Genomic DNA, 18124 nt, shown 5'->3' on the forward strand with positions numbered 1-18124 from the left:
ATTAATCTGGATATCCATTTTTGTAGATTGTACCTCATCAGGTACCGGGCGGCACAAGGACTCGACCTGATCTATTTATTAGAAGGGAACGTCCCCAAATCAAATTCGCATCCTCTGAGATATCTCATATTTTGCACGACTTTTTCGAAAATCTTAACCGTTCAAAGACAGTCTGCACGAATCTCAAAGCTCAAACAATACTAGGCACCGGACACGTAGGTCACGCAAAATATGAGATATCTCAGGACTCAGGGGATGTGCACTCCCCCAAATCAGATCAGTGTGCGCGTGAATTTGATTGGTATCGTATTTCTCCGCGTCTACACTTCACACTTGCGTCCGATTTGGAAATTTTCTTAAATTGTAATCCCTAATTACTTCCTTCCTTCCTTCAAAGCGCCGAAAATTCCGTCTGATTACAAGGAAGAATCAGACACCGCGTCTGCGCGTTCCTTTCTTCTCTCTCCCCTTATAAAGCCAAAGGGGATTATTAATTTCTTATCTTATCGTAACTGTTCATACCACAAGGAGACGAACAATTTCATTCCATTCGAGTATTCAACTATTCCACTGAAGCAAGTAAGCAAGCATCGCCTCCCAATTTCCTTCGATTTCAATTCAATTCAATTCAGTTACCCTCAATTTCTTACCAATCATGCAAACAACACCTCCGTATTTCTAATTAAAAACAACAAATCATTGCTCTATTATTATTATAATATATATTTTCTTAATAATTTATTCTGAGCCAATTCATTACAAGCCGTGCTTTATGGTCAACCTTCTTTTATTTATTTTATTTATTAATTTATATATGGCTGTCACCCTGAGTTGTTTTTATATCCTTACATGGGTTCCACATATTGTATCTATGTAGAGTTAACTAATTCCTGAGTATTCTGGTATTTGTACAGATCCAGGAAATCAAGAGAAATGGGGCAGGCTTTGTGTTGCATACAGGTTGACCAGTCATATGTGGCGATCAAGGAGAGCTTTGGGAAGTTTGAGGAGGTGCTCACTCCTGGTTGTCACTGCTTGCCGTGGATTATAGGCAAACAAATTGCCGGTTATCTCTCTCTTCGAGTCCAACAGCTCGATGTACGTTGCGAGACAAAGACCAAGGTAATTCATTCATTCATTTATTCAATAATTAATCTTCTAATTGTGTGCATTTACAGGATCTTAATTAAATTAATTATATTGTTGGGTTTTACAGGATAATGTGTTTGTCACTGTGGTTGCATCGGTGCAATACCGTGCAATGGCTGACAAGGCCTCTGATGCCTTCTACAAGCTCACCAACACCCCTGAGCAGATCCAGTCTTATGTCTTTGATGGTATGTATCTTCTTCTCCTTTCATGCTTTATATATATATATATATATCTATTCATTCTTTTTATTTTTCACTTGAATTTGCCTTATAATCAAAACACTGAATTTTGACAGTGATCCGGGCCAGTGTTCCCAAGTTGTTACTGGATGATGTGTTCGAACAGAAGAACGACATTGCCAAGTCTGTCGAAAACGAGCTGGAGAAGGCAATGTCGATGTACGGGTACGAGATAGTACAGACATTGATAGTGGACATAGAGCCAGATGAGCACGTAAAACGGGCAATGAATGAGATCAATGCTGCAGCACGGATGCGGCTGGCGGCTAATGATAAGGCAGAGGCAGAGAAGATCTTGCAAATTAAGCGTGCGGAAGGAGAGGCAGAAGCCAAATACCTGTCTGGACTTGGTATAGCACGTCAGCGCCAGGCCATTACTGATGGCTTGCGTGATAGTGTGCTTGCCTTCTCTGGGAATGTACCTGGTACTTCAGCTAAGGATGTCATGGACATGGTCCTTGTGACTCAGTACTTTGACACCATGAAAGAGATCGGTGCCTCCTCCAAGTCGTCAGCTGTGTTCATTCCCCACGGACCTGGCGCTGTCAAGGATGTCGCAACCCAGATACGTGATGGCCTCCTCCAGGCCCAAAATGTCAAGGCTGACTGAAACTGAATTTTAATATTTGCATGCTTCTATATGTTTGTTTGTTTATGTGTGTTTGCAACTGCTTGTCCATATTTGATTTTTTGGCTTGCATTTTCTTTTTTTGTGTGAATGGTATACAAAATCTGAATTGTAATAGAAATATCGTTATTTTTGATGAATAGTATTTCAGGGTTTTCTTGAGTCAAGTGTCAGTATAATTTACACGGTCGGTATAAATTTCATTCTTTCTCTCATTTATTCATGAAACAAATGGTTCTTGGTTGCATAAAGGGCAGAGGGCTGCCACCTGCGGCAATCAGTGATACAAGACCTGACAAACTGGTATGGCACCGTGCAGTGCTTTCCAAACAAACAGCTTAACGCGCGGTGCAATCGGTTCTACACGCCATAGGTTTTTCAGAAACCATGATTGGGAGGCACACCTGATGGATGTGTTCATACCAGTTTTTCTGGGACAGATGGGCTAATAACAGTATGGCAAAATTCATGAAGTACATTGTTCGCACAGAATATATGCTACAAAGTTTCAGTATAGCAAGCTATACCTTTTAAACCTTTGTTATACTCTGTCAAATCAGATAGCAAGTGTACTATCCTATCGATGAGTATGCTCAGGTATCGATCCACAGGGATGGAAGAAAATGACCGGACTTATCCTAAAATCACTTGAGATTCTAGAAGTGAGAGAAATTGGTTTGGTTTGGTTATAACAATTCTAATGATTTATGACAAGTTTAAAAGACAATAAAGAGAGTTAAAGTTGTTTTCAATTAATAAAAAGACGTTTTCAGGGTTCAGATTTCATTTATGTTCAGCCCCAAGGCATACGGCCCATACGGCCCGTAGGGGACCCCGAGTTAATGCTGCAGCTACTGTTTTCTGTGTTGATGCTAATGTTTAGGGTTTCTATCGACCAGATCTAGATACCTAACCTCAACTTTCGCATTTTGGCCTAGTACCCGATTACCGGACTCAAATACTTCCCTCTTAGATGCGTTAAACCTCAACTTTCGCATTTTGGCCTAATTTATCTAAGTTACTTGTTGGTTTACTAAAAGTATCCAAGGACTTTCGCCTCAAGGAAAGTTTCACCTTTCGGGTACTCCTTGGTTTCACCCTACTTCATATACTTTATTCGGTTGGATTAAATGTCATAGACTTGGCTCCTAACACTTAGATGTGCGCATTCATCTAACGGGATGACTAATCAATTCAAGCAAGCACAAATAAAGCAATCAAAATACTACTCAACAAGGTAAAAACAAAGCATTCAACACAAAATCCAAGTAGCATGCAAATAAAACCTAACTAGAAATTACATCTTAACCCTAGAAACAAAGTAAATTAGCTACTCATGTTCACAAGATAACACAAATAACAGAAAATAAAAGAGTTCATGACAAAACAGTGGAGAAATCCGAAGATCCGTTGCAAACTCGCGTTTTTCACTTCTCTTCCTCTTCTCCTCTTCTTGTCTTTTGCTCCAAGAAAGCTTGTCCAAGTTCCAGTGGTGAATCCTTTTTTTTGGTGAGGAAATATCTCAATTAATGCTTCAGATCGCGCCCTAAAAGGCTTCCTTTTCGGCCTCCTTAAATTATGCTCATTTCAGATTCCAGCTGGATTTTCCGAATTAGCGTCCTACGGGCCGTAGGGGAGCCCGTACGGCCCGTAGGGCTGTGCTTTGTCTTGGAGACTTTGTGCCTCTGTTGTGGAAACCTTCTGTGGTTGGGCAGATCTTGTACAGCCCGTAGGGAATGTCATACGGGCCGTATGAAAAATTGTCAGATCCATTTTTTTGCCTTTTTTCCTGCAAAATACCAGACAAAGCATAGCAGTACCACATTTCATCGAAATATAAGTAAAAGTCCACACTTATAGGCATTAAAACACAGGTTTTAGTGTAAATCAGGGCCGTAATTAAGGTATAATATGGAGATATCATACATTTTGTGCATGATTATTTCTGATTTGTGTGCATCACATGCAACAATTAAACTGAGTTTCTTCAGCACATGTTGCACACAATATCAACATTCTAAAATTATTTCTGATTCATGATCCGTTAATTATTCATTATATTTTTCGATAATAAATATTCTAAAATTGAGTATTAATATTACAAAAAATAAGAAGCATCATTTGCTTTCTTTTTTTAGTTAAACTAATACAGTGTTTATGTTTTGTTCTGATTAACATTTAATCAGAATTATATATTGTGAGGTTGATATTCATCATTAAATTAATTAATTAATGAACAATTTTACTTAATTAACCCTCCATCTATATGCTATTTGTTTGAGAATTTTCAAAAAAAAAAAAAATACATCAATTAATTCCCCATCCATGTTTCAATGCAAAAACATTGATGACGTGCCAACATTTTATACCCTAGTTAATTTTAGTACAACTATATATATGTTTTAATGCAAAAACATCAATGTTTATGGAATAAGATATGAACAATAGAGGCATTTAAAAAAAAAAAAAATCAAAGGCATTTGCATAATTCTTTTTAATTGAGTTTGTGAATAAAAATTTCGGTCCCAGATAGTTTTACAATTTTTCAATGTTTTTTTTCATGAAATTTACAAAAACAGTTGGGACCGAAATATCATTTCGGTCTCCAAGAAAAAAGAGGACCGAAATAGCATTTTAATTCTTATGATTTTTGTAAAAAGAAAATAATTATGTTGATTTCATAAAAACATTTTTTCTAATTATGGTTTATAAATAAAATTCCTTTATAAGTATGGATAACTTTTTTGCGTGGCACTTAAAAGTATCGATAAAAGAAAGAATCATGGGCAGCTAATAATAATTACAAGCACACTAAGTGGCACTTCCTTCAAGAATTTGTATCCTCTGCATTAACTAAATTTTTTTTCTTTTGAGTTAATGCATGTCGATTATGTAATTAGTTTTAAGATCCGTGCAAATTAAATTCACACTAATATTAAAATTAAACGATTAAATTTTTCTCTTTTTAAAAACAAGAGATACATTAACTCAAAAGAGAATTAATAATTCTCTTTTGAGTGAATGCAGAGGATACGTGTTCCTTTTATTCAAAATTGGGTGGTTACGGGTCAAATCAAAGTATCGATCACTTTCTATTTTATTCGTTGCACGAACGCTACAGAGACATTTTATTCATTGTGCAAACTTCTAATGGATAATGGACATGCACTAGTTGCCCATTAATACTCTTGGGTCCCCTGTTGCTGTTGCCTTTCACAGATTTTTCTCTACCAATTTTTTTACTTTGTTTCCTTATTGGATCCTTCCAAATTAACGGGTCCCTTATATACAGCAAAGGCCAAAGCCAATTCTTATTCTTCAATTCATTCTAAATTCGCAGTGCTCTCAAATTCTAGTAACGACTCGAAAGGTCTCAACTTCTTCGCTTTGCTCCTGAAGCAAGCAGAGTAAGCAACGCCTCTCAATCTCCTCTCACCAATTCAATTCTCCTTGTAATTCAGCCCTCCAAGGTGTAATTTCTTCTCTTCTTCAAGTTTCCTGCTCACAAGGTTCACTACTTTTAACTTTTTCTTATATGCAATCATGCAAATAACACCTCCATCTTTCTAATTATTCAAACAGTAATTTTTAAGAACCCATAAAAATAGTAAAAAGGTTTCAAAAAATATAAAATTTGGAACTCAAGCACATTTTAATATGAAAAACATATTCAGACTGATTATTTGAACTATCACTTTGATCTTAGCCAACCTGTACACACACACACACATATATAACCATTCAAACTTTTCCATGCTCAAGCTCAACGAAAGTAAGTTTTTCATGCACAAATCTCAACAAAGACCAACGGTTGGGATCAGAATAACAGGTTCATGTTATTCAAAGGAATAACAACATATTTATTTCCTACTTGCCATGGATTTTGGTATTTGTACATATTGTATCTATGTAGAGTTAACTAAATGATGAGTATTTTGGTATTTGTATAGATCAAGGTAATCAATTAAGAGGAAATCAAGAGAAATGGGGCCGGCTTTGTGCTGCATACAGGTTGACCAGTCGAATGTGGCGATCAAGGAGAGCTTTGGGAAGTTTGAGGAGGTGCTTACTCCCGGTTGTCACTGCTTGCCCTGGATTATAGGCAAACAAATTGCAGGTTATCTATCTCTTCGAGTCCAGCAGCTCGATGTCCATTGCGAGACCAAGACCAAGGTAATTGCATGCATTTCTACATCACAAATCTACATATATTGGATCCTAATTATTATTATTTTTTTTTTGATTTTACAGGATAACGTGTTTATCACCGTGGTTGCATCGGTGCAATACCGTGCGATGGCTGACAAGGCCTCTGATGCCTTCTACAAGCTCACCAACACCCGTGAGCAGATCCAGTCTTATGTCTTTGATGGTATGTATCTTCTCTGCTCATGTTCTATCTCTCTCTGTTCCTTTTTCACTTGAATTTGCCTTATAAAAAACTTTTGGATAAATTTTGCTGGAGGTTACTAAACTTTATCCTTTGTCATGAATTGATCACTCAAGTTTGATTTGTCTTTCTATAGTCATTGAACTTTTCATTTGTTCCAATTAAGTCCTCTCCAACTTTTCCATCCAAACAATTAAGGGAATATACTCGTTCCATTCAGAACACTAACAGAATATACTCATTCTGTTCAATATACTAACGGAATATGCTCATTCCATCCAAAATACTAGTGGAAAAGTTATATTTTATAAAAAAATTTGGACGGAAAAGTCAGAGAGTGACTTGATTGGGATAAATGAAAAGTTCATACACTACATAGAGACAAATCAAACTCGAGTAACCAATTCATGACAAAGGACAAATTTTAGCGACCTCTGCGAAATTTACTTTTTTCACAGTGATCCGAGCCAGTGTTCCCAAGTTGTTACTGGATGATGTGTTTGAACAGAAGAACGACATCGCCAAGTCTGTCGAAAACGAGCTGGAGAAGGCAATGTCGATGTACGGGTACGAGATAGTTCAGACGTTGATAGTGGACATAGAGCCAGATGAGCACGTAAAACGGGCAATGAATGAGATCAATGCTGCAGCACGGATGCGGCTGGCGGCTAATGATAAGGCGGAGGCGGAGAAGATCTTGCAGATTAAGCGTGCGGAAGGAGAGGCAGAAGCCAAATACCTGTCTGGACTTGGTATAGCACGTCAGCGCCAGGCCATTACTGATGGCTTGCGTGATAGTGTGCTTGCCTTCTCTGGGAATGTACCTGGTACTTCGGCTAAGGACATCATGGACATGGTCCTTGTGACTCAGTACTTTGACACCATGAAAGAGATCGGTGCCTCCTCCAAGTCGTCAGCTGTGTTCATTCCCCACGGACCTGGCGCTGTCAGGGACGTCGCAACCCAGATACGTGATGGCCTCCTCCAGGCTCAAAATGTCAAGGCTGACTGAAACTGAATTTTAATATCTGCATGCTTCTATCTGTTTGTTTGTTTATATGTGTTTGCAACTGTTTGTCTATATTTTCTTTTTGATGTGTGAATGGGATAGAAAATCTGAATTGTAATAGACTACTTCAGGGTTTTCTTTTTTTATTTCATGTATATATATGAGACTTCACTTTCATTTTATTAGGCTATGAAATAGACTATTTCAGGTTTATATTTTTATTTCATGTGTCTATGAAGGTCTACAAGGAAGTGAATTTTTTTTTTTTTTTTTTTTTTGCACATTAGGCCTGTTGGATAAGTATGGCCAACCTTTGATCCAGAAGGTTGGAATGATTATGATAGCCGGCCTTTGTAATTACATTTGTCTGCAGTGTAATGATACTCAACGAGTTCTACAATTAAGTACCGAAGCGGTTTGTTTAACCGTTTAGTATAGACGAACATTTTGTTCAGCTATTGGATAGGAAGGAGACTCTTGATGTCAGATTTGAGGTGGATGGGGGATTTTCATTGACGTCTGCTGGTATATGTGTGCCACATGAAATATCATATATGGTGCTGGTATATATGGGGCACTTTATTAGGTCGTTGTGCTGTGGATCATGTCAATGGATTAGACTGTACTAACTGTATTTTTGTGTGTAAGAGAGGGAGAGAGAGCAACAGGGTGTAGCCCTACCATTAAGCATTAGGTTTCACTGTTGATACCAATACAAGTAAACATAATTTCAGAATACATGATTATTCAACTATCAGTTTCTCTTTCTTTCTCTCCTTTGAATGCATGTGTTGCGTTAGTGAAGGTGAAGTCACCTCTATGCATAATTCATGCTTTCTGCACCAAATGGGATACCACCTCAGCAAGTGATTTGTCGTTCCCGACACCTTCGATCCAGTGCGCATTGATCTTAACCCTCTCCAGGCTCTGCTTCAATGCCCTTTCAAATGTTGGCTTCATCCGACTTGCAAAAAACTTTTCAATCTCTTCACTCTTCTCGTAAGATGCAAACTACAGTGGAAAGTAAACAGAAACAAAAATAATAAATCGGCAAATATTGTATAGCAAAAGAGAACTGACAAAAGAAAGAGAGCTTCTGTTACTAATTACCGGAGACACAACAGAACTGACGATGCTAGAAATAAGGCTGCTTGATGGCCATGTCTTTGATATATATTCCCAATTTTCCTGTCAAAATCAGAGTTCATTACTTAAAAAGTTTCTTCTGTAAATAAGCATGATAGTTTGTAGTATAATTTCCTACAGTTGCAAGTTTGCTTTTCATTGCTGACACTATCAAATATTGGGTGCAGTTTGATAGAAAACTAAAAAACCTCAGAATTATGCTATATAACATTAAGAATTGCCACTGTTGAATGTACCTTCAACCATTCCCATGCAGTTTCACGCCCTTGAATGACAACATTCAGTCCATAAACAGCATCCTGATTTCTAACCTGAAGTAGAGAAAATTGGAGGGGCTCCGGGTGTGAGCAAATAATTATAATAAGATAAAAAATGAGCAAAATGGTAGACTAGAGATGATATTCATAGAGGTAATAGTTAACAGAAAAAAAATAAAGAAAGATAACCTCATCAGTTAATAAGAAGTTCAAGGCATCAAGAACAATGCCTTTATCAGGGCAGGATGCCAAACTTCCTATAAAAAAACAAGGATATATATAAACAAAGCTTCCAAATCAATTCATATTTTTAGACCAAAAGCTTACGAAATACAATCTATGAGTTGACTAACCTATAACCCGCACTTTTTCCTGGCTCTGATCGGTCTCTCGGTATATTTTCAGAAGGGACTCGTACCCCGATTTATCAGACATGGTGCAGTGTTGCATTACTGCAACATATGCAGCCTACAAGAGAAAAATATCAACTTTCTTTTGTTTTTGTAAAACTAAAAGAGAAAAGAAGATAAAAAGTAAACCTTTCTGGTATCAGGCAGTAGAACGGATGAGTTCCTGTCATTTAAGAAAATGGCAAAGCGTCTTATTCCTTCATCGACAGTACTTTTGTTGCCAAGTCTGACAAGAGCCATCAGTATTTCAGCTCTGAGCATTGTGTCAAGGTGGCTCTCTCCTTCTTTTACATCCCAACCTAGTTTCCTATTTCATATATATATATATATACACATTCAAAAGTCAACATATGAAAGCAATACACATATCATATAGAAGCAAGCAAAAGGGTTGGAAATACTAAAACTTACTCTGCTGGAGATTTGAGAAGTTTGATCAAGAACAATTTGATGTCATCAGATAAATCAGGAGTGGCCTCGTCAACCAAATTTGCAATCTTAAGACTCACCTGAGAAATCCAAAATAAAGCAAAAGATACTGAGACAATTCACTAACACTTGTGACCAATGGTATGCTATTTTTTTAGAGGGGAGAAAAAAGAATGAAGCAATACATACTGAGATGACACGAGAAAGCACAGTATAATGAGATTGCGTGGAATAGGCATCCAAGAGAGAAAGAAGTGACGACAAAGTCACTTTGCAAGCAACAGACAGAGCACTTGCATCATCTATTATGCCTGCATTTTGATCATAGAAATATCTTTAAATTAGATTTTACATAGAAATATCCACATTCTTTTTTAAAAACAAATATCAGATTAAGATTTTTGAGTGTAAGAAAGGGTTGCAGATATTACCAATCTTATCCATCAATGAAAGCTTATCAGCCTGAATTGCGTATTTAAGTCCCAATGCCAATTCATCATCATATTTTACCCTATAGAAACCAGTCTGGTCGGTATTTAGCTTCATCCAAAAGGTCTCTTGATTCCCCTCTTTATGTAAAATTAGATTGTCTACATCCAACTCATCTGATTTCGATTTCAGAATGAACTTCTTGGAAATATCATACGAAGAACAGCATAATGTGAGAGGCACAATCCATGTGCCAGAGCCAGAGGACCCATCTGACAAAAATTGTTCCTATAATATAAAATAAAAAAAAAAAAATACTTTTCCATAAATTTTCTAGCTTAAGGGGAACATAGAACAGGAAAAGGGGAACATAGAGAGAAAGGAGGAATAGACCTGGTAAAGATGCAATTTGTTGGAATCCATGTTGATAAAGACAACAGGATAACCTTGTTGTTTGGTCCAAGAGCTCATCAGGTCCCTCACGGGTTCGCCAGATTCTTCCTCCAGGACGGCCCATAGATCATCTGTTGTTGCATTTCCATATGCATATTTCTTTATATACGAAGCCAGTGCTTTCTACAAGCAAAAAAAGTATTGAGACATGGTCAATTGATACATTTACAACTAAGACTTATTCAATCATCACTGTTCATTACCATCATACTTGAGTTCCCAAGTAGAGAATATACAAAACTAAGAAGAGTTTTTGTTTCACCTGAAAGCAATCAGCACCTAAGTAGCTTTGGAGCATACGGATAACAGATGCTCCCTTGTCATAGCTTATTGAGTCAAATATTGCATCCACCTCACTTGCATGCTTTATCTCCACCTTTATTATTATCACAAGTTGAAAAACAAAAACAACATTACCCAAATTAAGGGTTAATCATACTTGTATAGGTTGGTTGTTTAAAAATTGTAAAATCAATACCTCAATAGGATGGGATTCAGAGAGTGCATCTAACTTCATACCAGAAGCTGTCTCATCAAGAAATTGAGTCCATATCGTCCATTCAGGGAATATTGCATCAACCGCTAAGTAGCTCACCTGTTGGTCAAAATCTATTCTCAAATTAACAGCACAAATGGTGTGTGATGCACCAAGGATAGAGTTGGAATATAAAAAAAAAAATATATATATATATATATATATATATATATGCGTACCCAAGAGGCAAATCCCTCATTTAGCCACAAGTGGGTCCACCACTCCATTGTCACAAGGTTTCCAAACCATTGGTGTGCCAACTCATGTGCTACTGTTATAGCCACCTGAGACACACAAATATTTTAATCGATTGGCATTACTTTCCTCTACAAAGTAAAATATAACATAAAAAAATTTAGAGAGAGAAGGAATTATGTACATTTTGTTTGTTAGAGGCCGACGATAATTTTTCATCATAAAGCAATGCACTTTCCCGGTAAGTAACTAAACCGTAGTTCTCCATTGCTCCAGCAGCAAAATCAGGAATTGCAACCATGTCCAGTTTAGGAAGTGGGTACGGAACCGCAAAATAACTTTGATTTTTTCAGTCAAAAATTAATATGGTAAAAAGCTAGGATTTAAAGAAAAGAGGGGAAGGAAAGGGAAGAATTGATTTGATGTACATACTCTTTATATAGATTCAAGGACTTGAGAGCAACATCTAAGGAAAACCTCCCTTGTTCACTCATGCCAACTTGAGTGTATACCCGAACTTGGATACCTGAACAGATTCAAACAAGTTTTGCAATTGTAAGATGGTTTTCAAACTCAATTATATACCATTGGTTTGCCTATTTTAATTCGGTTTGGTACTGTTACCACCAAAAATAAGTTGCAATTGTAAGATGAAAATTGATGAGTAAATTAAATTACCATCAGATGTGATGCCTTGAATGTAATCGAAATGGCCGATAACTATAGCAACAAGATAGGTTGACATGAGAGGAGATTCTTCAAAGGAGATGATTTTCAATACACCATCCCCATTGATTTTTTCTTCTGAGACAGGCATGTTTGACAATGCCACCAATTGAGAAGGAACCTCCAAAGTGATCTTAAATTGAGCCTTAAATCCAGGTTCATCCCAACAAGGGAAGCACCGTCTCGCATCAACCGACTCGAATTGCGTGACAGCCATGTTCTCGACATCCCCCTTGTACTCATACTTACTTCGGTAGAAACCCCTCATCTGATCGTTGAGCGTACCAGTGAAGTCAATCCGAAGAAGAGATTCTCCCAAGGGAAGCTGAGAATCGAATTCCAGAACCAAGATCTCGACATCCTCCACCAATTCTGTCTTAGAAGGAGAGATTCCTTTTCCCCCAAGTGAGACGGAAGTGGCATCGATGCTGAGATCAGCGGAGTTGAGGACGAGAAATCGCGTGGGAGAAATGACGTCAACGGTTATCGCCACCGATCCCGAGAATTCGCAGGAAGATAAATTGGGGTTGAGGAAGAGATCGTAGCGGCGAGGAGCGGCGAAGTGAGGAAGGCGTGGTTGCCCCCTGAAATCTCCGCTCTCTTGCTTCTCACACATTTCGTTCGTTCGTTCGTTCTTTCTTTCTTTCTTTCTTTCTTTAGTTTCCATAAACAAGATTGCAGCCTTTTATTTTATTTTTGAAATAAATTATATATCTATGCGTATGAGCTGATGAAATTAAATGTCGTGATCGATTTTCTATGCCAGTTCAGTACCAACACTGGTTCTTTTGAATTTCGTTTACTAGCTAGGGCTAGGTTCATGGAAAATATTCTGATGGACCAATTCAGATCAAATGGTTCCCGTGCATTTTGGAATAATTAACAAAAAAACATATCATAAAACCGTATTAAAAACTAAAAATGAAATCAACGAAAAATCCCGAGTTAATAACACACTCAAGATTCATCTAGTTGTCCACCAAAAGGAAAAAAAAAAACATTTTCACACACTTCAACGAGGTTTATCACGCATGCCATAAGTTCAATAACCGTTTATTACAATAACACAATTAATAAAACCAATACAAAGTGCTTTGTTAAGAAAGGGAGCAACAATTAATAGAAAAAAAAAAAGTCGATCCAATTAAAGCAAACTTTAATTTTTCATTGTTTGAAGCACACCAAAGCAAAATGCACATCCGGCTAAAGGAAAATAGTTGAAACTTGAAAGGATGACCGCATCAAATTAAGGACCTACATGAGATATGGAATTTCAAAAAAGAGAAACAAATGAAATAATTAAGCTTAATTATAAACAATTATAATAAGAGCATTTGGATATCTAAAAGAAAGAATTTAATTTATTGTGATGTACCTTAATAAGTTCGTCCTTGGCAAGATACACAAACACCAAAAGCAAATTAGGGTTCCAAGGGTTCTCCAATCCAGCTCCATTTTTTTTAATTTGGGTTAAAACCCAAATAAGCATAACACTAATTACATGACTAGGTACAACAACATAAATTGCCACATAAAAACACTACACAACACATAACTTCCAACCAACCAAGACAAAATGCTAATTTTTTTTTTCATTTTTCTTCTTTTTATCTTGTTTTTAATAAAATAACAAATACAAAGAAAAATATTATTTTTTTCTCTCCTTTTATTTTCAGCACAATTGAAACTTCATCTTGAATCTGCAGATAGTTGAAGAAATTGTTGATTAATATTTGCAGTAGCACCAAAATGACAATCAATCAAATCAAAATATAGAGAACAACAAATTAATTATGTCATAATTTGATATATAATTTAGAGACATAATTAAGTAGTGATGCATAAATCACTTTACATTAATTGCTGTTAATTATAACTTGGCAAGCGTAATAAAATACATTAATAAAATGCACCATAATTAATTGTTATGACAACCTAAATTTTTTCATCCTTTATAGTAAAAGATGGAAAACAATGGATTTCGGGTTTGCACCTGTACAAGTGTAGTACTTGAAACTTTTTTATTTGTACCTGCTACATAATCATTGGTCCCAATTGAATTATTAATGTTTCTTGCATGTTTTCCTAGGTTCTTTTTCGCTACCTATTTTATTGCTCCTTTATATGAGGTCAATGCAGTCATATATTTAGTTTCTAACAAAATCTCAAAAAAAAAAAAAAAAACTTCTTTATATGAGGTCAATTGAATAGATTTTTGCCTCCAGAATATGAAACTAAGATTCGTGGGCGGAAGCATTAATTTGATAGGAATGTAAATAACTACATTAATTATACAAAAGCTGCAAAAACAAAATTCTTTGGCTTGTGCAAATAGAAATTACCTTTTTAATATTGCCGTATATCCTTGTGAGGAATGTGAGAAATCTTATGCCAATTTGGATGATTTGGATCCTTGCAACTCCTTGTGAACTCTTCATTGCAACCACAAATTGTAATATGGTTGACTGATGGTGGCACATCTGGAAGAGAACTTAGATTTTTACACCCAAGGATCTCAAGATCTCTTAGATTGGTCAACTCATTTAAGCCCCTTAGTGAAGCAAGGTTTGGGCAATTACTTAGTTTTAGGAAACTGATTACCTTGAAATGATCGATATAAGGATTTACCATGGTTGGGATGTTCACAACACATAATTCTTCTAGGGATATGAAACCTTGTAACATATCATCCGAAAGCATACAACCCAATAGTTCAACACATTTTAGAGTACTAGATCTGGTTCTCCTCTCGCGTGATGATGATGTTAATTCAATAGTGTCACTGCAGCTTGCAACAACTAATGATGTTTCAAAGGTAGTGAGGTTGGGGCAGAGTGATATATGGAGGGTTTCAAGGGTGCTATGAGTGTCTAATCCACCAATTGAGGTAAGCAACAAGCATCCGTGAATTTTAAAATTTAGGAGATTGGTCAGGGAACTAAGGACCTCTTTAGATATACATGTGATAGTTATGATATGCTCTAATCTCAGGTGGGTCAGGGAGGTAAGTCCTTGCAAAGACACAGCTAAGATTTTGTCTGTGATGAAGCAGAATTTAATTGAAAGCCTCTCGAGGGCGGGGGATAGGAATGGTTCACCATAAACATCTTTAAGCTGGCAGATGAGGTCTAATCTTTTCTCTAAGCATTTATTTATATCTTTTGAAATGGTTGATAATGTTTCTTCTTTTATATCATCACCATATTTCATCATTTCCATAATTTCATTGAACTGATAATCAATGGAGAGAACAACAGAAAAAAAGCTGGAAACAGAATCCTCTATAAAATCATTCATCATTTCCTTGAAAGTCACAATTCGGGATATTCGGTAACCCTTTGTTGACATTATCATATCTAAGTCTTCTTTCACAGCAAACACAAGAGAGAGACAACTAGAAATTTCTAGTTGAGTTAGATTCAAGGGAAGAGGTACCCAACTCTTGAGCCTAGGAAGAGAACGGATGGTAAGAGATAGAAGATCTGATAGTTCATTTATTTTGTGTAGGGCTTCCAAGCCATCACAGCCAGAAAATTCAAGATGCTGAAGATGAATAACGTTATCATTATTTTTTGAAATCCAACTAGGGAAACTCTTACCACTATATCTTTTAATAACCAGCTCTTTTATTTGGGGTGGTGGACAAAGGCTATCTATAATTTCAACATCATTGTCTCTAAAGACATCTCCTCTTACATAATCCCACTCAAAAAGTAATTTACGGAGGCCTTTTTTGTCAGATAACTTCGCTCGATCTGCCTCTTCCTTACTTTTGACATTATTTAGACCAGATATAGATAACGATCCATAAAGGTCTTTGAGAAGCTCTAACTGTTTTAGCTCAAACCCCATTTCCATTCTAACACAATAACATGTCAGCTCGTGAAGTGATATTAGTCTCCCAACATTAGGAATAGGGTTCTCACTTTCAGTAGATAAGAAACGTAACTGATAGCAGAGTGATACATAATGTGCATCTAAATTAGAATACTTAAAATTGAGGTAGCGTAAGTTTCTCAACTGAACCATGGACTTAGAAACTCTTTTAACATCAAGCAATATCCCTTCTATTTCCACTACATATAATTTTCTTAACTTCGTAAAAAGGGCATAAAAAGAATACCATGATCCGCAAGCAATAATTGTACGTAGATCTTTGAGTTTAAATATTTTCTCCACATACTCCCCAGGCATATGATTTTTTTCAAAATATATGTGGCAAGTATGGGCAGGGATTTCCTTGTTCTCACCACTTTCAATTCTAATATATTCACCATCAGAAACATGTTGGGCTAGATCATGGATTAGGTCATGCATAGTAAAGTAATAACCCTGTTTGTAATCTTGAAAGAAAGAGCTAGAAATTAACTCCAAAATATAACGATTACCGATATCCTTCATATGTTCATTACTATCTTCGGTTTCAATGAAGCCCTCTGCAATCCATAAATTAACCAGATGGTCATGTCCAAATTGATGCCCTTTAGGAAACAAACTGCAAAATGCAAAACATCGTTGCAATGGGGGAGGGAGGTGCTGATAACTCAAAAACAAGGCTCCCATTGTATAATTTAACAAGCTTTTGTTTAGCATGGATGACCAAAATTCTAGATCTGGCCTTGTACGCAATTGGCCTACCACTGTTGTTGCAGCTAGTGGCGAATGGCATAATTTTCCCACAATCTTCTCCCCTATTTCTCTTAATCTTTTCTTTAAATTCGCAGTGACTTTTACATCACGTAATGCATGGCTCATAAATAATGATAAAAAATCCTCATCTGTAATTTCTGGCAATTTCATTAGATCCATAGCGCCCAAAACTCTTGCAGCTTCTTCATTCCGAGTTGTCACCAATATTTTGCTACCTCGCTCACCATATCTTAAAGGAGCAAAAAATTGGTTGATTTCTTGCTCACTAACTCCTTTCTCACACCAAACATCATCCAACACCAACAAATACTTTTTCCCTCTTAATTGCTCAGCAAGTTGGGATATTAGCACATCCAAATTTTCGTAACTAAGGCAGCTGCTCCCTGAAACCGACTCCCAGATGTTTCTCATAATAGCATGGACATTAAATTTCTCAGAAACGTATACCCAAATGATATAGTCAAAATACTTGGCTTTTTTCTCATGTTCACAAACAAACTGTGCCAAGGTTGTCTTTCCTGACCCACCCATGCCCCATATTCCGATAACGGAGTAGCTCTTAGAATTACTAAATGATTCTGGAAAATCCTCCCGCAACAATTTTACAATGTAATCCCTGTCCTTTTCACGACCAATAACCGTGAAACCTGGCGCAGAAATGGTTTTCCTATATTGTTCATTAGAGCTCCGAGTTGACCTATTGCTACTACTGCTCGGTAGGTTCAGTAGGGGAACAAATTCCATTGCTTCATTAACAATTTTTTCCAAATTCTCAAGGCTTTTAATGAGATTTGTCTTCTCAGATGAAAACTTGTGTTTTAATTTCTTCAAAAAAGATTTAGAAGTAGAAGGAAAGAGGGAATGGACCTCCTTTTCTAGTCGCTGGTACTCAACTAAACCGAGCATGTGCTCGGCCTCATAGAAAGCGGACTTGAGTTTCTGAAGCCACTTGTCGAGGAACGGCCGGTGGGGGCTCTGTTGTGCAGCATCTGTGAGGATGAGGAGCTGAGGGAGGAGTGTGGTCTGGAGCTTTTCCAATTTTACAAGGAGGATTTGCTTTTGAGACTGGAACTGCTGATTTATGCCGAGTGCATCAAAGCATTTGTTCAAGAAACGGATTAGAATAGGAGAGATCAGCCAACTGGCGGCCGAGAACCCCCAGCTGATTGCTGTGGTGGTCAACGGATCCGCCATGGATTCTTCTTGCAATTTTTGGAAGAGAGAGAGAGAGAGAGAGGACAGTGTTGTCTTGTGTGTCAGTATACGTGAGATTAGTCAAAGCTGGCGTGTTGAACTAAGTATGTTTAGAAGGCACAGGCCCACATTTCAACAAACACATGCATTCCAACTGGATGCGTAACTCAGGATGAATTTCTGTGGCCTACTCAGGATGAATTTCGATTTCACAGTCAAGTGACTGAGTCCGACTTTGATTCCAATTTTGCGAACTATTCAAAAAAGACCTCCATAAATTAC

General features: G+C 37.0%; 4 protein-coding genes across 4 annotated transcripts; 2 read left to right on the forward strand and 2 right to left on the reverse strand.

Annotated features, from left to right (window-relative positions):
* The first annotated feature begins 436 nt into the window (after positions 1 to 436).
* Positions 437 to 2181, forward strand: LOC144549042 (hypersensitive-induced response protein 1). The gene is made up of 4 exons (XM_078297803.1): positions 437 to 579; positions 915 to 1122; positions 1217 to 1337; positions 1448 to 2181. Exons 2-4 carry the CDS (start codon positions 934 to 936, stop codon positions 1999 to 2001), a joined length of 864 nt encoding a protein of 287 aa, XP_078153929.1. The 5' UTR covers positions 437 to 579; positions 915 to 933; the 3' UTR covers positions 2002 to 2181.
* Positions 519 to 7650, forward strand: LOC144549043 (hypersensitive-induced response protein 1-like). Its single transcript, XM_078297804.1, has 4 exons — positions 519 to 579; positions 5970 to 6192; positions 6271 to 6391; positions 6868 to 7650. Exons 2-4 carry the CDS (start codon positions 6004 to 6006, stop codon positions 7419 to 7421), a joined length of 864 nt encoding a protein of 287 aa, XP_078153930.1. The 5' UTR covers positions 519 to 579; positions 5970 to 6003; the 3' UTR covers positions 7422 to 7650.
* A 421-nt stretch (positions 7651 to 8071) lies between these two features.
* On the reverse strand, positions 8072 to 12656 carry LOC144549045 (aminopeptidase M1-B-like). Its single transcript, XM_078297805.1, has 16 exons — positions 11951 to 12656; positions 11705 to 11798; positions 11457 to 11610; positions 11257 to 11361; positions 11021 to 11137; positions 10805 to 10918; positions 10483 to 10665; positions 10092 to 10377; positions 9850 to 9971; positions 9643 to 9740; positions 9361 to 9538; positions 9175 to 9289; positions 9011 to 9078; positions 8801 to 8875; positions 8529 to 8606; positions 8072 to 8429 (listed from the first exon to the last, which is right to left on the reverse strand). Exons 1-16 carry the CDS (start codon positions 12612 to 12614, stop codon positions 8247 to 8249), a joined length of 2634 nt encoding a protein of 877 aa, XP_078153931.1. The 5' UTR covers positions 12615 to 12656; the 3' UTR covers positions 8072 to 8246.
* Positions 12657 to 12970: 314 nt separating this feature from the next.
* LOC144548802 (putative disease resistance RPP13-like protein 1) lies at positions 12971 to 17856 on the reverse strand. Its single transcript, XM_078297523.1, has 3 exons — positions 14341 to 17856; positions 13374 to 13698; positions 12971 to 13252 (listed from the first exon to the last, which is right to left on the reverse strand). Exon 1 carries the CDS (start codon positions 17840 to 17842, stop codon positions 14345 to 14347), a length of 3498 nt encoding a protein of 1165 aa, XP_078153649.1. The 5' UTR covers positions 17843 to 17856; the 3' UTR covers positions 12971 to 13252; positions 13374 to 13698; positions 14341 to 14344.
* Between the last annotated feature and the right edge of the window lie 268 nt (positions 17857 to 18124).

The sequence above is a fragment of the Carex rostrata genome, chromosome 34 (genome assembly GCF_964058835.1).
Source record: "Carex rostrata chromosome 34, lpCarRost1.2, whole genome shotgun sequence".
In the NCBI taxonomy this organism is placed as follows: Eukaryota; Viridiplantae; Streptophyta; class Magnoliopsida; order Poales; family Cyperaceae; genus Carex; species Carex rostrata.

Bases quoted from the DNA above. Each gene is read 5' to 3' on its own strand.
- LOC144549042 (XM_078297803.1), top strand. From the start codon at position 934: ATGGGGCAGGCTTTGTGTTGCATACAGGTTGACCAGTCATATGTGGCG. The intron at 1,123-1,216 runs GTAATTCATTCA...TGGGTTTTACAG, and splicing joins GTTGCGAGACAAAGACCAAG to GATAATGTGTTTGTCACTGT. The intron at 1,338-1,447 runs GTATGTATCTTC...GAATTTTGACAG, and splicing joins CCAGTCTTATGTCTTTGATG to TGATCCGGGCCAGTGTTCCC.
- LOC144549043 (XM_078297804.1), top strand. From the start codon at position 6,004: ATGGGGCCGGCTTTGTGCTGCATACAGGTTGACCAGTCGAATGTGGCG. The intron at 6,193-6,270 runs GTAATTGCATGC...TTGATTTTACAG, and splicing joins ATTGCGAGACCAAGACCAAG to GATAACGTGTTTATCACCGT. The intron at 6,392-6,867 runs GTATGTATCTTC...CTTTTTTCACAG, and splicing joins CCAGTCTTATGTCTTTGATG to TGATCCGAGCCAGTGTTCCC.
- LOC144549045 (XM_078297805.1), bottom strand. From the start codon at position 12,614: ATGTGTGAGAAGCAAGAGAGCGGAGATTTCAGGGGGCAACCACGCCTT. The intron at 11,799-11,950 runs GTAATTTAATTT...GAATCTGTTCAG, and splicing joins TCAAGGCATCACATCTGATG to GTATCCAAGTTCGGGTATAC. The intron at 10,378-10,482 runs GTCTATTCCTCC...TTTATATTATAG, and splicing joins ACAAATTGCATCTTTACCAG to GAACAATTTTTGTCAGATGG.
- LOC144548802 (XM_078297523.1), bottom strand. From the start codon at position 17,842: ATGGCGGATCCGTTGACCACCACAGCAATCAGCTGGGGGTTCTCGGCC.